This window comes from Meles meles, chromosome 10 (assembly GCF_922984935.1).
Source record: "Meles meles chromosome 10, mMelMel3.1 paternal haplotype, whole genome shotgun sequence".
NCBI lineage: Eukaryota > Metazoa > Chordata > Mammalia > Carnivora > Mustelidae > Meles > Meles meles.
In genome coordinates this window covers 2,037,821-2,052,936 of record NC_060075.1, presented here as the reverse complement: position 1 = coordinate 2,052,936, position 15,116 = coordinate 2,037,821, and the positions used below count along the sequence as shown (strand labels likewise).

The window sequence follows — 15,116 nt, the reverse complement described above, 5'->3', positions numbered from 1 at the left end:
GAGGGTGCACTGAGGAGTGGGGCCCTGAGCTCTCAGCTCCTACAGGCCAGAGACTGGGAGGCCGCCATTTTCATTCTCATCCTCCAAAGCTCTATGGAAAGCGCTCAGGGAACAAAAGCTCCCCAGCATGAATCCAAGCAGATTGCTTAGCCTGGCTTCTGGCAAGGGTGGTGCAATTCTGCCTCTGGCAAAGACATTTGAGAATCACTACCACAGCCCCCTCCCCCAGATGATCAGCAAGAACATCCAGCCAAGACCAAGTCACTGATCAAAAAGAACTGCAGAACTCCAGAGCTAGGGGAAGCAACACATAGAATTCAGGGCTTTTATCCCATGATCCTTTAGTCTTTCAAAGTTAAATTTTTAAAAATTTTATCTTTTTCTTAGTCTATCTTTTCTAATTTTTCCTCTTTCCTATTTTAACGTTTCTTAACTGTTTTCTTATCAATACCTTTTTTAATCAATTTTCTTATCAATACCTTATTTAAAGAATCTTTTTAAATTTTCATTGTTATAGTCATATTTTATCCCTTCATTGTATTTAACCTTATTTTTTGTATACATATAGGTTTTTTTTCTTTAAAAGTTTGAGACACAATTTCTTCTAATAGATCAAAATATACCCTAAATCTAGCACATGGCTTTGTTCTAGTCTCCAGCCTGATCACATTCTTTCCTTTCTTTTTAACCAACTTATTTTATCAATTCCTTTTTTAGAATCTTTTTTAATTTTCATCTTTACAGTCATATACCACCCCTTCATTGTGTTTACCCTTATTTTTGCATATATGTAAGTTTTTATTTCTTTAAAATTTGGAAGGTAGTTTCTTCTAGAAGACCAGAATACACACAAAATCAAGTGTGTGGCTCTGTTCTATTCACCAGTCTCATATATATATACTTATATTCAGAACATTCCATCCCAATGGAAGAGAATACACATTCTTCTCTAGTGCACTGGAACATTCTCCAGAATAGATCACGTCCTGGGTCACAAATCAGGTCTCAACTGGTTCCACGAGACTTGAGATCATTCCCTGCATATTTTCAGACCACAATGCTCTGAAACTAGAATTCAATCCAAGAGGAAAGTTGGAAAGAACTCAAATACATGGAGGCCAAACAGCATCCTACTAAAGAATGAATGGGTCAACCAGGAAATTAAAGAAGAATTTGAAGAATTTTAAAAATTCATGGAATCAAATGAAAATGAAAACAAAACTGTTCAAAATCTTCGGGATACAGGAACAGCGGTACAGAGAGGAAAATATATAGCAATACAACCCTTTCTCAAGAAACAAGAAAGGTCTCAAGTACACAACGTAACCCTACACCTAGGGAGCTAGGGACAGAACAGCAAAGAAAGCCTAAATCCAACAGGAGAAAAGATATAATAAAGATCATAACAGAAATCAATGAAATAGAAACCAAAATAACAGAAAAACAAATCAATGAAACTAGGAGCTGGTTCTTTGAAAGAATTAATAAGATTGATAAACCCCTGGCCAGACTTATCAAAAAGAAAAGAGAAAGGCCACAAATACATAAAATCATGAATGAAAGAGGAGAGATCAAAACCATCACCAAAGAAATACAAACAATTATAAGAACATATTATGAGCAACTATACACCAGAAAATTTGACAATCTGGAAGAAATGGATACATTCCTAGAGACACATAAACTACCAAAACTGAACCAGGAAGAAATAGAAAACCTGAACAGACCCATAACCACTAAGGAGATTGAAGCAGTCATCAAAAATGTCCCCACAAACAAGAGTCCAGGGCCAGACAGCTTCCCAGAGGAATTCTACCAAACTTTTAAAGAAGAATTAATACCTATTCTCCTGAAACCTTTTCAAAAAAATAGAAATAGAAGGGAAATTTCCAAACTCATTTTGTGAGGCCAGCATTACCTTGATTCCAAAACCAGACAAAGACCCCACCAAAAAGGAAAAGTACAGACCAATATCCTTGATGAATAAGGGATGCAAAAATTCTCACCAAAATATTAACCAATAGGATCTAACACTACATTAAAAGGATTATTCACCATGACCAAGTGGGATTTATTCCTGGGCCTCAAGGTTGGTTCAACATCTGCAAATCAATCAATACGATACAATACATTAATAAAAAAAAGAACTAGAACCATATGATACTCTCAATAGATGCTGAAAAAGCATTTGAAAAAATACAGCATCCTTTCTTGATCAAAACTCTTCAAAGTGTAGGCATAAAGGGTATGTACCTCAATATCATCAAAGCCATCTATGAGAAACCCACAGTGAATATCATTCTCAATGGGGAAAAACTGAGAGCTTTTCCCCTAAAGTCAGGAACATGGCAGAGCTGTCCACCATCACCACAGCTATTCGACATAGTACTCAAAGTCCTGGCCTCAGCAATCAGAGAACAAAAAGAAATTAAAGGCATCCGAACTGGCAAAGAAGTCGTCCAACTCTCACTGTATAATATGATACTTTACGTGGAAAACTCAAAAGACTCCACTCCAAAACTGCTATAACTCATACAGAAATTCAGTAAAGTATCAGGATATAAAATCAATGCACAGAATCAGTTGCATTTTTATACACCAACAGCAAGGCAGAAGAAAGAGAAATTAAGGAATCAATCCCATTTACAATTGCACCCAAAACTATAAGATACCTAGGAATAAACCTAACCAAAGAGGGAGAGAATCTGTACTCAGAAAACTATCAAGTACCCATGAAAGAAATTGAAGAAGACACAAAGAAATGGAAAAATGTTCCATGCTCATGGATTGGAAGAATAAATATTGTGAAAATGTCACACTACCTAAAGCAATCTACATATTTAATGCAATCTCTATCAAAATACCATCAATTTGGGGCAGGGTGGCTCAGTGGGTTAAGGCCTCTGCCTTTGGCTTGGGTCATGATCCCATGGTCTAGGAAATGTCTGTCAAATAAATAAATAAAATCTTTGGAAAAAAAAAAAAGAACATCAAATTTTTTCAAAGAAATGGAACAAATAATCCTAAAATTTATATGGAACCAAAAAAGACCCCAAATTGCCAGAGGAATGTTGAAAAAGAAAGAAAGCCAAAGTTGGTGGCATCACAATTCCAGACTTCAACCTCTACTACAAAGCTGTAATCATCAAGACAGTATGGTACTGGCACAAAAACAGACACACAGATCAATGGAACAGATATGGATCCTTAACTCTATGGTCCACTAATCTTCAACAAAGCAGGAAGAATGTCCAGTGGAAAAAAGACACTCTCTTCAACAAATGGTGTTGGTAACATTCAACAGCCACATGCAGAAGAACAAATCTGGAATGTTCCTTACACCGCACACAAAAATAGACTCAAAATGGATGAAAGGCCTCATGTGAGGAATCCATCAGAATCCTTGAGGAGAACACAGGCGCAACCTCTTTGACCTCAGCCACAGCAACTTCTTCCAAGAAACATCACCAAAGGCAAGGGAAGCAAGGGCAAAAATGAACTATTGGGACTTCATCAAGATCAAGAGCTTTTGCACAGCAAAGGAAACAGTCAACAAAACCAAAAGACAACCAACAGAATGGGAGAAGATATTCGCAAATGACGTATAAGATAAAGGGCTATTATCCAAAATCTACAAAGAAATTACCAAACTCAACACCCAAAGAAAAAATAATCCAATCAAGAAATGGGCTGAAGACATGAACAGACATTTCTGCAAAGAAGACATCCAAATGGCCGACAGACACATGAATAAGTGCTCAACATCACTCAGCATCAGGGAAATACAAGTCAAAACCACAATGAGACACCACCTCACACCAGTCAGAATGGCTAAAATTAACAAGTCAGGAAACAACAGATGTCGGTGAGGATGCGGAGAAAGGGGAACCCTCCTACACTGTTGGTGGGAATGCAAGCTGGTGCAGCCACTCTGGAGAACAGTATAGAGATTCCTCAAAAAGTTGAAAATGGAGCTATCCTACGACCCAGCAATCACACTACTGGGTATTTACCCTAAAGATACAAATGTAGTGATCTGAAGGGGCACGTACACCCGAATGCTCATAACAGCAATGTCCACAAAAGCCAAACTATGGAAGGAACCTAGATGTCCAATAACATATGAATGGATAAAGAAGATGTGGTAAATATATACAATGGAATACTATGCAGCCATCAAAAGAAATGAAATCTTGCCATTTGCAATGGTGTGGATGGAACTAGAGGATATTATGCTAAGCAAAATAAGTCAATCAGAGAAAGACAATTATCATATGCTCTCTCTGATATGAGGAATTTGAGAGGCATGGCAGGGGGTTGTGGGGGTAGGGAAGGAAAAAATGAAACAAGATGGGATCAGCAGGGAGACGAACATGAAACTCTTAATCTCATGAAACAAACTGAGGGTTGCTGGGAGGTGTGGAGGAAGGGATAGGGTGGCTGGATTATGGACACTGGGGAGGGTATGTGCTACGGTGAGTGCTGTGAAATGTGTACGCCTGATGATTCACAGACCTGTAACCCTGGGGCAAATAATACATTATATGTTAATAAAAAAAAAAAAAGAAAGAAAAGGAAGGAAGGAAGGAAGGAAGAAAGGAAGAAAAGAAAAAAAAAGAAAAAAGGAAAGGAAAGGAGAAAAGAAACAAAGAAAGACAGAGAGAAGGAAGGAAGGAAGGAAAGGAAAGGAAGGAAGGAAGGAAAGAAGGAAGGAAGGATGGATCACTCAGTGTAATTCAGCACAGTAAGTCTAAAAAAGAAAGCTACAGGATTATGTCAATAGATGCAGAAAAAGCATTTAAGAAAGTCCAACATCCGTTCCCAATAAAAACTCCAGCAAAGGAGAAAAGAAGGAAACCTCCTCAACCTGGTGAAAAGCAACTACCAAAATAAACAAGCAAAAAAAAAACACTACTGCTATTATCAGTTTAAAGGACAGAATGCTTTCTTGCTATCATTGAGAAATAAATCAAGAATGTCTGCTCTTACTACTTCTATTCAACATTGTACTCGAAGCTCCAGATAGCACAACAGACAAGAGAAATAAATTAAAGCATCCATATTGGAAAGGAAGAAGTAAAACTATTTTTATTCACAGACATCATCACCAACAAAAATTCAACAAAATCTACAAAACAGATACTATTACTAATAAGTGAGTTTAGCAAGGTTGCAGAATAAAAGAGCAATATACAGAAATCAACTGTATCTTTATGTACCAGCCATGAACTATTACAAGAAATTATACTTTTAAAGAAATACCATTACAATAGCATCAAATGCGCAAGACCTAAACAAAAAATGCGAACTTTGCAGAGACAAATTAAGAACTAAATGAGTATACAGTGCGCAGGGACCGAAAGACTCAGTATTGTAAAGATCTTAATCCTCTCCAGTTTGTTCTACAGATTCAACACAATCCGAAACCCTCGCAGACATCTGTGTAGAAAATGACAAGCTAATTTAAAAAGCCACAGGGAATGCAAAGGACTTAGAATAACGAAAACCACTCTGAAAAAGAACAGACTTCACTGCCTGATCTCAAGTCTTACGATCAACCTACAGCAACCCAGACAGTGCAGTATTGATGTAAAGACAAACAGAGACATCAATGGAACAAAATGAGTCCAGAAATAAACCCACACCCACACATACACAGACAACTGATTTTCCATGAAGTTTTCAAGGCCATTCAGTGGGAAAATGAATAGGCTTTTCAAGCAGCGGTGCTAGAATAATTGGCTACCCATATGCAAAAAAAAAAAAAAAAAAAAATGTATCTCAATTCATACCTCATACTATATACAAAAATTAACTCAGAACGGGAGTTAATTCTGGATCTAAGTACAAAACCTAAAACCTAAAAGTATAAAACTTCTAGAAGAAAACACAGGAGATAATCTAAGTGATCTGGGGTTAGAGAAAGATTCAGTATACTGATATAACACCAAAAGTACAATCCAAAAGGAAAACTTGGTAAATTTGACTTCATCAAAATTAAGGATGTCTGTCCTTTGAAAGATATTGTTAAAAGATTAAGCAGACAAGCCACCAAATGGGAAAAATATTTGCAAATCACATATCTTGATAAGGGACTTTTATCCAGAATATATAAACAGCACCCAAAACCCAACAATGAGAAAATAATCCCAATTTTTAAAGCAAACCAAAGATCTGAATAGATACTTCAACAGAGATATAGACAGCAAATGAGCACGATAGTCATCCAGAAAATTCAAGGTAAGTCCACAGAGACATACAACTACACACCTATTAGAACGCCGAAGCATTAACTGACAGACTATACCAGTGTTGGTGAAGATGGAGAGGAACCAGGATTTCCATACACTTTGGAACAGTTTAGCAGTTTCTGAAAAAATAGAGCATACACCAGGCTTTCCATTTTCTAGTTACTATGCAAGAGAAATGAAAGCATATGCCCAGAGACTTGGATGTGAATGTTCACAGCAACTTTACTTACAAAAGCCAGAAGACATAAATACCTCCAACGTCCCTCAGGGAGTGACAGGATAAACAAACTGTGGTCCACACATAAAATGAAACGCTAGTCAACAATAAAAAATGAACTACTGATACATGCAACAACCTGGGTGAATCTTAAGATAAATACACTGAGTGGAAAAAGCCAGACAAAAAGTACGTACTGTATGATTTCATTTATATAAAATTCCAGGAAACGTGAACTAATCTATAGTTCTAAATAGCAGGTCAGTGTTTGCCTGGGGATACAGGGTGGGGGTGTGAGGGAGGAACTCCATATGGCTAAAAGGAAACATTTTGAGGTGACAGGGATGTTCAGTAAGTTGATTGTGGTGATGGTTTCACAGGTGTACAAGTCAGTCAAAACTTGTAAAAACAAAACAAAACTTGTCAACTGTACTTTAAATACGTCCAGATTATGGTACGTCAATTATGCCTCAGTAAAGCTATTAAAATACATTTGTTAGGCTTCAGACTATACACACTCCATAGCATGCATGCCTACATTAGTTTATGGCTGTGGCGATTAGATTTAATTAGAAATTCTGTATTTCTATATTTGCTCCTGTGTTATAAGTTAAATTTTTAGAGTATTTTTCAGTCCTTATCATATATATTTATTCCCTTTACGGAATTGTCTTCACATCCTAAGAAATGACGACTTTCAATAACATAGTTCATATATTCATATACATTTCCAGCACAACTAAATGTCTGTGTAGTTAAGTAAAATGGGAACCTCAGAAGCATGAATTCCCACAGATGTACTGAAAGTTGTGTGCAGACAGACTGCCCACAGTTTTACGGAGGGAAGAGAAAAGTGAGCATTTAGAATACAACCTGCTCAGTGACAAGGCAGATGTGTGGAGAATGAAGCAGGTGATGGGAGGGCACACGGGAGGGATGCCTGGAGGGCAGAAACTCAGGGACAACTTTCTCTGTGGAGTTAAATGGCTGAGCCAAGCCTTGAATGGCATGTGACACGCCAGGAAACGGGGTGAACAAAATCACTCATGTCAGATGAAGTCACATGTTCAAAGGTGTGCAAAGTAGAGCAGTACCGTGTCCCCATTCAGTACACCCGAAGAACACGGCTATCACTGACCATGGTTCCGCGTGGGTGGGGCTCGGAGTGCGAGAAGTGAAGGTGCATGTAGGAGAAGGGATTAGGATTAAAGGACCTCCTGTGCCCCCTTAACAAGGCAGAAGCTCATTCTAACGGCAAAAGTCTTTGAAGCATAGAGATCAGGGGAGAGGCAGGTCACATTTTCATTGTAAGAGAGAGGGATGGAGCGCCAAACTAGCCATTAAATCATGAGAAGACTTTGCATGAGAGGAGGGAGGATGGAGGGTGCTCCTGGTTAGGTTCTGTAAAGCCCCTGCTGTCTGCTCCCCCTTCCTCTATCCAGTGCCTAACACTAGGGTAGCAAACAGAGAACACTCAAAGCTGACTCATGATCATTAAAAATAGGTAGACCTCAGGATTAGTTACATTACCACATCAAGGAAACAGAGAGAGCAAATATTTACTGTCTACTGTTATACTGTGTAAGGGTCTTTAAAAAATAATTGTTTATTAAGATGAAATTCACATCATGAAATTAACGATTTTAAAGTAAACAATCCAGTGCAGGGAGTGCACTCACAATGTTGTGTCAATCTATCTAGTTCCAAAACACTTTCATCACCCCGAAGTGAAACCCCAGACCCACTAAGCAGTTTCTCCCCCACCACACCTCCCCCCAATCTTTGGCAACCACTAACCTACTTTCTCTCCCTGTCGAGTTCCCTACTCAGGCCACTTCATATAAATGGCATACTACAACGTATGGATTTCTGTGCCTGACTTATTTCACTTAGGATCATGTTTTCAAAGTTCATCCATGTTGTGTCAGTACACTATTCTTTTCCTTTTTTAAAAAAAAATTTTTTAAAGATTTTATTTATTTATTTGACAGACAGAGATCACAAGTAGGCAGAGAGGCAGGCAGAGAGAGAGACGGTAGCAGGCTCCCCGCTGAGCAGAGAGCCCGATGCGGGGCTCGATCCCAGAATCCTGGGACCATGACCTGAGCCGAAGGCTGAGGCTTTAACCCACTGAGCCACCCAGGTGCCCCGTATTCTTTTCCTTTTTTTATTTAATTGTGGTAAAATACACATAACACAAAATTTATAAAGTACATTCACGCTATTGTACAACTAACCTCCAGAACTTTCATCTTGCAAAACTGAAACTGTACCCATTAAAAAACTACTCCCCATTTTCCTCTCCCCCACCAGATCCTGGCAACCACCATTCCCCCTTCGGTCTCTATGATTTAGACGACTGTAGGCACCTCGTGTAAGGAAAAGTCACACCATATTTGATTTTTCTGCAACTGGCTCATTTCACTTAGACTTCATTCCTTTTTATGGCTGAATAGTATTCCCCTGTAGGTACCGGACCACAATTTGTTTATGCATTTATCTGGGTTGTTTCTACCTTTCGGTTATTATTATACAGGTCTTTTTAAATAATAAAACTAAAATACTTGGTTAAACTAGCCTGAAACATGGAAATAAAGATAATCAGGATGGAAGCAAGACACCCAATTTCTTAGTTCACCTACTCCAAACCACAGGCCACACTCAACGCCGGGGCACCTGCTGACACCGCAAATACGTACTGACTAGATGCTGGAAGGGATAAAAAGATGCATGAAATATGCTGTTGTCCTTTAAGGGGTGTAAAGCTTCTTGAGAAGGCCAATGTAGGCAGGTTAAGTACAACACAAGGCTGAATGTGTCAGAATCGAAGAGCTTCATGTGTGACCAGCCTGTGACCTGGCCTTGGAGGATGGGGAGGAACCAGGCAGGCCGACAGGTGAGGAGAGAGGTTGGAGCAATGTGAACCAGAGCTCAGAGAGGGCAAGTGTGTTTGCAAACGTCAAACCCATTTTAGTCACAACTATTTACATTCCACGAATTCAGTCTGTCCCAATATGAAGGTAACTTAACCAGTAGGCCTGATGAACTAGACTATGAAAAGTTTAACAACTAAAAGCCAGTGAGTGGGAATGAAAATCACTGTCCAAGAGGCACCTAAGTGCTGATTCTCAAACAGGTGAGCGTGTAAGCATCCCTTCAACTAGACAGGAACCGTCTACTTCCTGAAGAAAACGTCCGGAGACGGAGGCCCCACAATGTCCCTCAATGATACCTCCTGACTTGGGAAAGTAAACACTTCTTCAGGTTATTTGCTTTGGTTTCACTTCTTATTCTATTCCCCTCAAAGAGCACCCGTTTAGAATCTATTTCGTGAATATTCCCTAACAATAAAGTACTAAAAATAAAATTATATACTCAGTTCTCTGCTTGGATGTTTACTGGAGTCTGATTCTTTTCACTTCCGTGTAAGGGAAGTGGGAGGAAGAAGCGAATGGGAGAAACGTCCACAAGAGGAAACGGGGTATCACCGTGCGTTGTCGGCGCGAAGAAGTAGATGCGTCCAACTTAACTCTCCAGTTTCCACTTTGGCCTGCTCGATAGAAAGTGGCCAAGGACTGAAAGGAAACACAGAGGAGAGAGAGAGGGAGGGAGGGAGGGAAGGGAAGGGGTAGTGGGAGGGAAGGAAGGTGAGAGGGACAGAGAGAGACACACACAAGTGTGGGTCCTACCGAAGAAATGACCAGTGTGGGACGGCGCCCACATGGAGCTCAGTTGGCATTATCTCTTCTTTGCTCAGGGATGCGCGCTGGGCTGGAGGTTTGGGTTTGGGGACAAGGGTATGGGTATAGCTGAGGAGCAGTAAGAGAGATAGTTAAGAAATGGACAAAGGAAAAGAAAGAAACGGGGGAATGGGGACCAGAAATAAAGAAAAGATAGGGGAAGTGGAATTTCAAACAGCGAATGCCATGGAGCAATTAAGACAAAAACAGAATCCACAAGATTGGACAATTATGAGGTCAATGGTGATCTGAAGACAAAGAGATATTTAAGCGTCTGGGGTTTGAAATTCCTTTTCAGATGACCGAGTTCCAGTAGAAGAAATGATGTCAGCTCCGACTGGACAGCACACTGAGGTCAGGAGTCAACAACACGAGGAACAAGACGGATGACCAGAGTCAGCATCCCGGTGACCCCAGATGAGGACTTCACGTTTCCCGCAGAGGCACCAGGTACGTCCACGTGCCTTTGGAGGACGATCCGAAGACTTGGACACTCTGAAGAGGGGACTGGGAGTAAAACTGGTAGTCACAAGGAACTGCAGCTTGATCTCTAATTTTCAGTATTCTGTATAAGGAGAATTTATTCAAGTCTATGCTTATATAATTGATTAAAATTAATTTTAAAATAAAATCTCCTACAAAGAAGGAGATAATACATTCACCGGTCTCAGAACTGACCGTATGCAAGTGTGCTATGAAGTATTCTCAGCCAGGCTACAGGCCTTTTTTCTTAGTACAAAGTAGACTCTTATTACAGCTAACTGTCTGGTTTTTAACTGTACCATTTTAAGGATTACATCTTAAGCCTCCTTCTAGCTAAATTGTCCTAACTAGAATTATTTTCATATAAAAATATTTTACAACAAACTAAAATTTAAAATATTTGAATGTATCTCAACGATGGCTAAATTGTTTAGGTAATTACTGGCCACCCAATAGGACGTTTTCTCAGACAGGACTAAGTTCCCTGAAGTAAGAGTGGCATCGTAAGAATATAACAAGTAGATAACTGGGGATAAAGAGCATTTAGGGACTGAGCATTAGTTAGTCTCTTAACTCCTTTAGACATCTGACACAGAATAACTTTCTCTTTCTTATTAAAAACTATAACTAGTGGGGCGCCTGGGTGGCTCAGTGGGTTGAGGCCTCTGCCTTCAGCTCGGGTCATGGTCCCAGGGTCCTGGGATCGAGCCCCACGTCGGGCTCTCTGCTCAGCGGGGAGCCTGCTTCCCTTCCTCTCTCTCTGCCTGCTTCTCTGCCTACTTGTGATCCCTGTCTGTCAAATGAATAAATAAAATCTTAAAAAAAAACCAACAAAACAAACTATAACTAGATATACACATAGATAGATATACAAATTTATTGTTCAGATATAAGAACAACAGTATTCACCCAAAAGTCAATTAGGGCCACTCTCTCTGCAATATAATTGAAAGTAAGCAAATCATATACAAATTTTTTGCTGAAAAATTTTCAGGAAGGAGTTTAAAATTATTTTTACATCAAAGTCATAGTTAGGAATATTTTGCACTTGTCATTTCTAAGCATCATTCACTGTTGTTTCACACTGAGAACTGGAGAGAAGCAGCCCAGGGTAAAGATTAATAGTATATTTATGAAACCCTAAATCACGACCTCTCCAAGACGGAGCAGTTTTTAAACAGGTTTCCTTCACTAAGGAATGAAGGAGTAATCCACTTTATCTCCTACAAGATGAGGGACTAAAGGGGACCCAGATGAGAAATACATGGAAATACTAAAAAATAAATTCAAGGTGATTCAAAGGAGTAAGTGTTCTTGTTTTAATATCCTAAGTATATTTTCTTTTAAAACTCTGCATTTGGGCCTTCCTTGTACAGCTTACAAGTTACAGAAAGAGCTTCCATTTAACAGAATAAGTATAAAAATAATTTTACAAAAGAAATTAGTAACACCATTGCAAAGTCTGTTGGTTATATTTGAGAAAAATCTTCCCTGTTAAAGGAGACTGCACACGGGAGGGATGCGTGAAGGGGAATGCAAAATGAAGTCCATCTCTCAGTAGTTTCTTGATAAAGCATAATTAGAGCATATCAGCAATCCTCCAAAATCTGTTCTTACAGAATTCATTGCTGCTTTTAAAATATTTTATTGCAGAAAAGTGTAGGCATCTACAGGGAGCTCTTTAGGCTTGGTGTTGTTCTATTTTCACCTTGTTCACCAGTCAACTTCCTCTAGTCAGCGTGAAAGCAAACAGTGACCTGTTTACTGCACATCAAGTCCTCCAAAATGTTGGAGTCTTCAGAACTACAAAGTCTAAACAGGCAGCAAAGCAATATGAAATCATATGCAATGACATGGCATTATTTTTAAAGGGCTTTAAAGAGTTTGAATAAGAAATGCTATGGAGAAGCAACATGGGGGGGTAGGGGGATAGGAGAAGAATAAATGAAACAAGATGGGATTGGGAGGGAGACAAACCATAAATGACTCTTAATCTCACAAAACAAACTGGGGGTTACTGGGGGGAGGTGGGATTGGGAGAGGGGGAGGGGGCTATGGACATTGGGGAGGGTAAGTGCTATCGTGAGTGCTGTGAAGTGTGTAAACCTGGCGATTCACAGACCTGTACCCCTGGGGATAAAAATACATTATATGTTTATTAAAAAAAAAAAAAATTTGGAAGGGGAGGCGAACCATAAGAGACTATGGACTCTGAAAAACAACCTGAGGGTTTTGAAGGGTCAGGGGTGGGAGGTTGGGGGAACAGGTGGTGGGTAATGGGGAGGGCACGTTTTGCATGGAGCACTGGGTGTTGTGCAAAAAGAATGAATACTGTTACGCTGAAAAAATAAATAAAATGGAAGCATCTGCCTTCGGGAAAAAAAAAAAAACATTAAAAAAGATTGTACAAATAGGTACAACAGAATTTTTAAAAAAGTCTACATGTATTAAAAAAATGAAAAGGTCAAAAAAAAAAAAAAGAAATGCTAAGCTCAGATTCTTTGTGTTTCCTATAGACAATGAAACCGTCATTTATATTAATTACCTTTAGCTTAAAATACATGGTCAAAATCGTCCTCACAACTTAATTCTTCGTTGTCAAGTGATATGCTTATGAAATCTACTCTGTGGCAATTTTTCAATTAGTACAAATTCTTCCATAATCAAATATAAGAAACTGATCAAAGGAATTCTTTAATGAATGTATCCTATCATACCAGGCACTGAAGTCTAAAGCTAGAGTTTAATGACGCCTCCGTTGCACCAACAACACCAGCTAGCAAATTAAAATACGCAAATTAAAAAAACAAAACCCCAAAAAACTCATATAACACTTTCATTTTTGAAGCAAAAAATCATCAAATTCTTTTACACAGGATTTAATGTATTTTCCATTTACAATTAAAGAAAAAACTACCACTGATAAACTGCTGAAACAAGAGAAGAGCTGCTCATATGGAGGTAACGTTGGATTTTCCCTGCGATTTCAATTTTCATTTCACTGTAAGTGATGGGCGCTGCTGGTGGAATTCCCAGGGGCAGATGAGAGCACCCTAAGAGTCAGGCTTTCCTTTGGAGAGGCAATGAGAAAGAGTGAAAACTTTCATAGCTTGGAATGTGGTTGTGAAACACATCCTCTATTCTAGGCTTATGAGCTTTTCAGCTGGTAAATCAAAACCCTGTTATATACCAGGATAACATTCATGACAATTCTCCACATTTTATCTTCTTAAAAATCAAAGGCTCGGTCCTAAAGGGTTAATAGAGGAATTACAAAGTAACTCTCTAGTTTGCATTTCCCATAATACTAAAATAAAGCTGCTTCTTTTAGTCCAGAAATTTGCTTTTTTAATACTGTGAAAAGCCTCCATGAATCTGTTTAACGTATTTATTTCTTTTCATCTATTCAGTGCCACTGGGCATAACCTGTAATGCAGTGCGTGCTGATATTTTGCAAAGCGCCACATGACTCACTGTACCCTAATGCGCTCCATTAATCCTGTTTGGACAGCTGGGTCCAGGCGTTTGTTAGCTGCATTCTAATTGTCCCATCTTTCTTTTTCTTCTTTTTAGTTATCTCTATGGCAAACTACTCAGGAATTTAATTTGTTGATCTTCAAAAAGCAAATTTTGCCATTAATTTGTTTTCTTTGTATTAAAAGTATACCTACCATGCAATTTTCTTCCATAAATTCAGTATATATCACTATTAACAATAAATCTTAAGTAACAGATCACAGTAAGTTTTTTAAATGACTCAATGATAGGGTGGCTATAATATCATAGGAATTACTGTTGAACTGTGACAATACAAACGATGTCACTTAGTTACAAATGAAGTCACTGTCGTGCATACTTTTGGCATTTTCAAGATTAGCGCCCCATAAGCAGATGTCAAAACAATAACAAGTCCTATAAAGCAAACACAAAAGACGTGAGACCACTGAGTAAATAAGCTTTGTATTCGTCTACGGAACAGCGGTCCCTTTCCATTTAATACTTAGATTTCACTTCTTGCTAAAACATGAAATTCTCGGTAAGGGTTGCACAGATAACCATAAAGCCTCTATTTCCCTCTCACAGCCCGCCTCCCTGCTGCCCAGGAGTCTTGAATCAACAAGGGAGGCAACAGAAGAGGTAAACAAAAGCAACTCAAAGCGACTAGTAATTTTTGTTATGAGCAAGTTGGCGAGGTTGAATGATGGGATTCTTCTACTCATTTGTGAACACTCTTAAGTGGAAACCTAAGTCCAGAAAACCAAACAGAACTGCCTAACGGAAACTTTTGTCTGAAATAATATTTAGCCAAGAAGCGAGATCACAGATTGCAACATGCTTTATAAAAGAGAAGAAGGCCAAGTGAAGATTTGTTCAACTATTTTAATGACAATGTAGAAATGTATTACTTTTAAAAGATCCTTCCTA

The 15,116-nt window shown here is 38.8% G+C and overlaps 1 protein-coding gene across 9 annotated transcripts in view; it reads right to left on the bottom strand.

The window, feature by feature from the left end:
- Positions 1–15,116, bottom strand: part of LMBR1 (limb development membrane protein 1) — a 156,628-nt gene that overhangs the window by 11,419 nt on the left and 130,093 nt on the right. Inside the window, exon 16 of one of the 9 annotated variants that reach the window (XM_046021227.1) lies at positions 11,610–12,503. The exons of 6 other annotated variants lie outside the window; for them this stretch is intronic. In XM_046021227.1, coding sequence (XP_045877183.1) covers positions 12,463–12,503 — 41 coding nt within the window. In that variant the 3' untranslated portion in view covers positions 11,610–12,462. Of the gene's footprint in view, positions 1–11,609; positions 12,504–13,176; positions 13,762–15,116 lie in introns of those variants that run through there. 2 more of the 9 variants (XM_046021229.1, XM_046021230.1) reach the window with 2 other exon arrangements.